Source organism: Pezoporus wallicus, unplaced genomic scaffold (genome assembly GCF_028554395.1).
Source record: "Pezoporus wallicus isolate ANWC-B61680 ecotype Strahan unplaced genomic scaffold, APGP_CSIRO_Pwel_v1 contig_6966, whole genome shotgun sequence".
NCBI lineage: Eukaryota > Metazoa > Chordata > Aves > Psittaciformes > Psittacidae > Pezoporus > Pezoporus wallicus.
In genome coordinates, this window is record NW_026639746.1 from 3853988 (window position 1) to 3861702 (window position 7715).

Sequence of the window (7715 nt, forward strand, 5' to 3'; positions counted from 1 at the left end):
GGGTTTTTTAAAGGAAAAAAAGTAGCTTCATTGAGCTTGACTTTATATCACTTGAACAAAACCAGTGCTTTTGATTTTTATGACACATTTTGCATCTAATTCTAAAAGGTAAAAAATGTCTGGTTTGTTCTAACTGTAATATACTAGTGCAACAGCTTAATTTGGAAAAAATAATAGTTGTTCGGTAATTTTATTCCTTGAGGCAAATGAGAACAATGTTAAATACAGTTCTCCAACATTTTTATCCACTTACAACATTTGCTGTGTCTCATGTAAAATTTATAATTACTGTTGTAAATACAAGTAATAAGAAACATTGTTTTAATAACTCATAGTTAATATTTTTTAACATGCGTAAAGCCAAATTTCTCTTCTAACCTTGTTGTGTTTTTAGTGTGCTACAAATTCAGATTCGTTCCTGCTTTTACAAAGTTAGGTGTTGTTTGTATTGATAAACAGCAAAGTGGTGGCATATGAATGTATATTTAGCAATGTAGTGATCTTATAATCGTAGAATAGTTTGGGTTGGAAGGGACTTAAAGATCAGCTAGTTTCAGCCCTCCTGCCGTGGGCAGGGGTACTTTCCACTAGACCAGATTGCTCAAAGCGCCATCTAACCTGGCCTTGAACACTGCCAGGGATGGGGCAGCAACAGCTTCTCTGGGCAGCCTGTGCCAGGGCCTCACCACCCTCACAGTAAAGAACTTCTTACTAATGCCCAATCTGAATCTACCCTCTTTCAGTTTAAAGCCATTCTCCTTTGACCTATCACTACACAGCCTTGTAAAAAGCCTCTCCCCACATTTCTTACCGTCCCCCTTTAGGTAATGGAAGGCTGTTCTAAAGTCTCCCCAGAGCCTTCTCTTCTCCAGGCTGAACAACCCTGACTCTCTCACCTTAGATACACAGTTTTCCTCCCTCCTGTTCACCGAGGTGATCTTTTCCAGACCAACATTTTATTTCTCTGCAGGGATAATTCAAAAGGAGTATTAAGGGGTTTGGTGTGGTCTAAAGCTCGTTTATCTGGTAAAACAGTTATTTTAAACAGCAATAAAAATACTTTTGCACTCCCACTGAGTGCAAATCAAAAAGAAAATCAGATTTCTTTTTTTTTTTTTTTCCTGTGCAGAAACTTCTAGTATAAACAAATCAGTGTTTGCTTAGTCTCAGTATCTTGTTTTAAATGCTAGGTGCAAGCAGTGTTCAACTCCAAAGCCTATCAAGAGTCTAAGTTCCATGGTAGCAGAAAAACAACAACCATCATGGGAACCAACTGAAATAGCACAAGGTCAGTTGACGTGTTATTGTCCTGAACTACTGTTGTGCCTTGATTCTGAAGTGTTTATGTGAAGTGGTTTGGTTTCTGGGTTACAGTTTTGTACAGGAAGTATGTCATTTATGGTTATGTTTGAGCATGACGCTGTAAAATTAATTCACCTTTACCAGTTAAAATAATATGTTTCCTTTTGAAACTGTCACACTATTAATTAAATGATTTTACATGTTAGTTTCCTTTACCATAGGTGTCCCTAGTAACATGTATTGTGGCACATCACAAATGTGATGAATTTTTGGTTGCAGATGTCAGTTTTAAACTTGTACATGCTTGCAGTCCTAAAAGTTAGTCTTGCTTTTCCTTTTGAAGATATATTTTTTGTGACCTAAAGATGGCTATTGCAAGTTAGACGTTTTTTTCTTCTGTAAGCATAATTGATCCTAAGCATATTCCAGAGAGTCTGCAAGAAATAATATTTAAATTAAAGGAATTACACTGTAGCACATGTGTTACATGCTTTGTGTTACTTTATGTAGGCAATACATTCAAATGCTGAACATAAAATAGAGCTTAAAACTTCACATTAAAGAAAAGGAATGTTCTCATGCTTATCCATTCATGTTCTAACATACTAATTTGTAATATCTAGTAGTATCTAAGCTTAGTAGAAGTTTTATTAAAGAAAAAAACTATTCGAGCAGTACAGTGATTCTCTTAAATGAACTGTTATATTTGCTTAAATAAAAATAAAAAATAACTGGCAGTGTTACAGCATCTGCAATTGACATTTAATTCTCAAAATGAAAGCAATATTCATTAAATGCTTTCTGCATTTAAACTATTTTTTATTTAGTACTCTTTTATCATCTCTATTTTCAGATTAATTGTAACCTGCAAGTATATCAGATCAGTTGAACATAAAATGACTAGCCAGTTTAAATAGATGTACCCAGAAAAGACTGATGAAGAGTTGCAATAACTTTGGATGTTTAAGATATTCTGTGTTTGCAGCATGACAGTTACTGCTGCCAGTGAGAGAATGACTACAGTCATTTACGTATGTTGGAATGTTTTCAGAACTGCCAGCAGTTTTCCTGAATAAGGCTTTGCCTGGTAGTTTTTACTGCATCATATGAAAGAATTTTTTTCCTCAGAAGATATGTTTTCAGGTGGAATGGCAGCTTACTATCACTGAATTAAGAACAAGTCTCCTTTAATCTTCAGTGGATAAAAGGAGGAGGAGGAACCTACCAAGGTAGTATCTAAGATCTAAGCAAATATTAGCATTTCTTTTACTAGGATGAGAATAAGTGCTTAAAAAAAAAATTCTCTGTGTTCATAGACTGATCTGTTGAAGTGTTTCTAGGCAGATTGCAATGCACTCTCAAAATACAAACCACTTCTTGCTATTCAGAGCCTTTTTTTTTTTTTGGCTTCTCAATTTATACTTTTAATGGCAGTCTTCAAAGTCAGTTTCTGTTAAAGGAAGACTATTGTCAGCTTGAGTTGTTATAGTTTGTCTTGCGTACTGATTCTAAGACACAAATTGATCATTTTTCTTTTAAATTCAGTTTTAGGCATTGAGCCACTCCAGTATGTTTTTATTATGAAGTTTACACTGGTTGATGGAACAGGAGCACTAGATGCATACCTTCTTGACTATGTAAGTAAATATAGGTAAAAGTAGACTGTACAGATTATGTGGCTTTGGATTTTACTGGTTTTCAAAATAGCAAGTGTATGTACAGAAATATTCATTCTATGTTACCTGCAGTGTTTTGCAAGGACAGGTGCAAGTGCTGTAATGTCCATCAATGAAGATATATGGAATGTAATTTTTAGTAACCAGAGCTGGTCATTACTTCCTACATCTCTAATTTGGGGTTGAAGATGAATTGTATATGTGTGGCATCCTCCTTAGGGAATTTACTCCTTTAGATGTATTTTTGTGTGCAGTAGAAATATCTGTTGCTCTGTACTTTGTGGGTTTTTTTTCCTCTTTTGTTTTACCTTTTATGGTTTTTTTGCTTGGTTGGTTTGTCTTGGTTTTTATACACACATGCATATGCCCATTATAGTTACTACCCTAAATTTTGAGATGGTATGTCAATAATTTTAAAAAAGTGAGAAGAGCTTGGCAAAGAATAGAATTATAATATAAAATAGATTAGTATTATATTATTCCTTTTGTCTTTCTATAAGTGCATTTTGATTCCAGCAGTTCATAGTTGGGAATATCAGGATCTCACAATACACTTTGGAGTAATCTGTCTACCCAAATGGAAAATAGTGTAGTGGCACTTCAGAATTACAACTTTATCCAAAATAAGACAGAGAAACAATTTAGTGGGAATATTTTTTTCACACAACAATGCTAATTAATGTGTGTATATATATATATATATATATATATATATATATATATCTCTACAAGTTTTCCACCATTATGCTAAGAGACTTTGAAGGGAATACTCTTCCGTTAATTTTAAGACTGTAAGGAAAAATATTTGGAAAACCTGTGTGTTTTCTTTAAATACAGTGTATTAGCAGCCAAGGAGGTAAAAGACTGCAATCCCCATTTCAGCTAGTCGACTTTTCCTTCTACTACTGTCCTTTTCTCTTTTTATATCGAGAAACTAAACTGCAAAAAGAAAGTGGGGGGAAAGATTTTTAAACCGTGTCTTGATGAAGAATTCTAAAAATCTCCATTTCAGGGTAGCTCAGGTTCTTAAATGCTTAGTACTACAGCTTGGCTGCAGGAAAAATAAAACCAGAGTTTCTTCTGAAATGCCAGCTGCTAGCCTTCCTGGTGGTGGCACTTCAAAGACAAGCCAGTACCTTCCAAGCCTAAACTTGGGTCCTCCAGCACCACCTGAGAAGGAACTGGGATACTTTGAAATGCAACTTCACTAATTTCCAGTCATGCTTCTGCTGGAATGCTCTCGGTTCTTTTCTTTCCTCTCCTCTTTATAGGAAAAGGCATTGAAGGAAAAGAATTTAAAAGTTTTATAGTCAGAAGAAGAATTGGAAGAGTAAGAGGAAAAAGTAGTTGTCTGTCAAGGTTGCTACTGGATTATCTGCTAAATTGTGATCACTTCCAAAAAACATGTCACAGAAAAATTACACAAAGGCAGATAATTCTGTATTTGTATCTTTTAACAAAAAGAAGTGCCATCAAAAACCTTAGCTCACTTTGAGAAAAGAAGTTTTTGAGTCTTTAGGGATACAAAATCAGGTAACAAACAGAAAAAATAAAATGGTACTTCTGTGAGTCATGCTTACTGCATATGTTTTTAAAATACACAGAAAAGGTTTATGTGGCATGTTCCATTCTTTATCTCACTCCTCCAATCAGACTTATACTGCAGGATACCTTTCTTTCTCCATAGTTTCTAAAACTGTCCAAAAATGATAGTTGCGCTAAGGGGGCTCCACTTGTATGAAGCCAGATTACAGTCCCCCCTTGTTTTCAAGTCACTTTGTTCTTCTCAAAATGCTCTACTCACAGCGGTGAGCGACTGTTGAGGAGGATTGAACATCCTCTCTGGCTATAACACTGTTTGCTTGTGGAGGTTTATGAGAAATGTTTGCCAGTTATATGTGTGCTCTCTGGGTGGCTCTAGTCCCTGAATACTCAGGGGTACTGAAATACAGACTTGATTTTTTTTTTTTTTTTAATTTTTATGACAGTTTGTTTTTTTTCTGTATCTGAACAGTTGTAGAAATAATATTGTTCTTCTGTTGTGTTGCCTATCTGGATAATTTTAAGTTTCTTAATTATAAAAAAAGCATGCAGTGAGGGTTCTGGCTAATGATTTCTTATCCCTTTTCCAACACCTCATACTTTTGTGTTCTCCTCCAGGAAAAGTTCTTCAAAATTCCTGCCTCTGAAATCTTAACTACTGATTTTCTTCAGCAGAAGATGCAGATGATCATGAATGCACTCTGTCCTCCAGGAGGAAAATTAGGTCAGCTTGCTGATATTTTAAAAGGGGAATGGGAAGGGAAAGGGTCTTTCAGTCTGCTATTGCATATGCAAAGTCTTAGAATTCATATTACGCATGGGCAAAACTCAGAACAGAGAAATGCAGGAGTTGGTAAGAAAAGTTCCAGTTATTTGTTCAGTACATTCCTATAATAGTAGGACTTCCTTTTGAGAAACAAAAGCAGTGGTTCAGTAAATTCACATGTAGCATGCAGCGATATGCGAATACAGTCATGACTATGCAGGCACCAACGTGTCATTTGTATTCATATGGAAGTTAACCAGAACACCCTCGTACTGTCACAACACATTAGGGAAAACTGAAAAGGAATTTGGCACATGGCACATGCTTTGGATGAGGTTCTAGTTTTGAATGCTCATCTGATTTAGAGCATCCCTTACTGCAGCAGACTTCCATGGAAATTGAGCAAGAACTTAATCCAAACCCAAGCACAGATGGTTTTGTGCAGTGTTTCACTTGTGGCAGAAAGTAGCTCTGCATGAACTGCACATACCCAAAGTAGCTGTATGTCCCTGCCACAGCTTCAACCTTTGGAATGTATTCCCTCTAAGCACCTGGCTGTCAATGACCACCATAACTCTGCTAGGGTCTTTACCATACCTATAAAAAGTGGCCCTGCTGTAAAGGGGGTCAAGGATGTTACCTTTGAGACCAATAACATTGTCTCATTGAGACACATGGAAATGTGTCTTATCACTGGAAAGTCTTTATATGCGCTTTGCTGTGGTACAACTACTGGTACCAAGTGCTTCAGGGAGGTGCTGGGGTGGGGAGGGCAAGGCTTGGGAATTTGTCACTGAGCACCATTTCAGATGGCATGAGAAATTTTAAGGTACAAATTGGAATTTCAAAATCAGTAATTCATATATTTTCCTATTAACTGTTGTATAAATTTAGATATCCTAGTAAAGATCCTACCCAAATAATACTTCTGTCCTATAAAAAATAGAAATTAGTATTCAACAATAATTTTGGTTCTGTTTATAGATGACTTGCCATGGCTGGAATGCTTCATCAAGTCCTATAATGTCAGAGATGCAATGAATCATCAAGTTTATTACCAAATTTTTGACACTACAATTGTTGAAGATGTTATATAGTGATGTGTTGCTAATTGGATTCTTACTGGATTACTTCCTGTTTTGGGATCGGAGACTGTATGAAAAATATTTGTTCCTTTCTTGGAATTCAACCTGTATATATGAAGTTTCAGTTTGTATATTAATGTGAATGGAAATTATGCTTTGATGTATTTACTACTTTCCTGGAATACAGCCTTATGATCTGAGTGCAAGGGCAGGTGCTAAGCTTTTCAGTGGAAGCTGCTTGGCTCAGGCCAAGGTAGGCAGTCTAGTATTCACCTGTCCTTCAAGAAGGCAGCGATAAGGTTACTCTAAACTGTGTTTTACTCAGAAAGTACAGTCAGAATGTTGCTGCTTTGTTCATTTCTGTTTTAAAATAAACAAGGTCAGCAGAGATAAGGAAAAGGAGCTCTTCAGTAAACTTCTCAAGACAGCTTTGTGCAAGCATGTGTTACTGTTCTCAGCCAGTTTGATGGGGAGGTTGGCCATTTTTAGACTAATTTGATTTTGCACCGATACATACGTTTAGACAGAACTCTTCCTGATAATCATGAAGGTAATTGCTGTGTGCACCAGTTACTGTAAATTTTGATGGAGATATGAATGTGACCGTGTAATGACTATCACTAAAATTAAAGTCAAGCTATGAAAGTAAGGTAAAATCGTAAAATGAATATTGACATTCACTAGAACATAATGATTTTTTTAAGGTGGCCCTACTGGGTACCAGAGTTGTTAGCATGCTTATTAGCTGGGTGTGTGTTTTCAAAGGCTCTCACATGTCTGTCTGAATTTATTGTCAGATTACACTGCCCAGATCTGCCTTTTCTGCCTTTTCTGTCTTACATAATCAGATTATATGACTAAATTTAGAGTTACAGAACTGATCTAGTGGCTTAAAAATACTACTGGGCTAGAAAAATTACTCAGTGGTTTTACTTTGCATTCAGAAGTCTGTAGAACAAATTCGGGACATGTTTCTCCAAGGATTATTGGCGTAGAAATCACTGTCAAATCAAATGCTTTCCATCAGAGCAAAATTGCATGATGTTTAAAACAGCTGGTTTTTAAGGCAGTTCAGAAGCAAGATGGAATACTTGTCATCTACTATCAGAATAACAATCTACTTACATTTTAATTTTTTATTTTTCAGGGCTGTTTCAATTATGCAATTTGTCATTTCATCTCAATATCTGGTGATAATTTTCTGGTACTCTAAAAAATTATACTGGTTTATATGTCATAAACTAGGAGATTGTTCTTTATTGATTGGTGTATGGGGAAAATCAATATCAAAAGTGGTTAGAGGGTATTTCCTTTCAAGAATGAGTAAAAAAAACAGCTTTGGAA

At 35.7% G+C, this 7715-nt stretch overlaps 1 protein-coding gene across 3 annotated transcripts in view; it reads left to right on the top strand.

Annotated features, from left to right (window-relative positions):
• Positions 1-7175, top strand: part of POT1 (protection of telomeres 1) — a 66285-nt gene extending 59110 nt beyond the window's left edge. For all 3 annotated transcript variants that reach the window (XM_057415754.1, XM_057415756.1, XM_057415755.1), the window contains 4 exons: positions 1191-1288; positions 2848-2939; positions 5139-5244; positions 6271-7175. In XM_057415754.1, coding sequence (XP_057271737.1) covers positions 1191-1288; positions 2848-2939; positions 5139-5244; positions 6271-6383 — 409 coding nt within the window. In that variant the 3' untranslated portion in view covers positions 6384-7175. The remainder of the gene's footprint in view (positions 1-1190; positions 1289-2847; positions 2940-5138; positions 5245-6270) is intronic.
• The last annotated feature ends 540 nt before the right edge of the window (positions 7176-7715 follow it).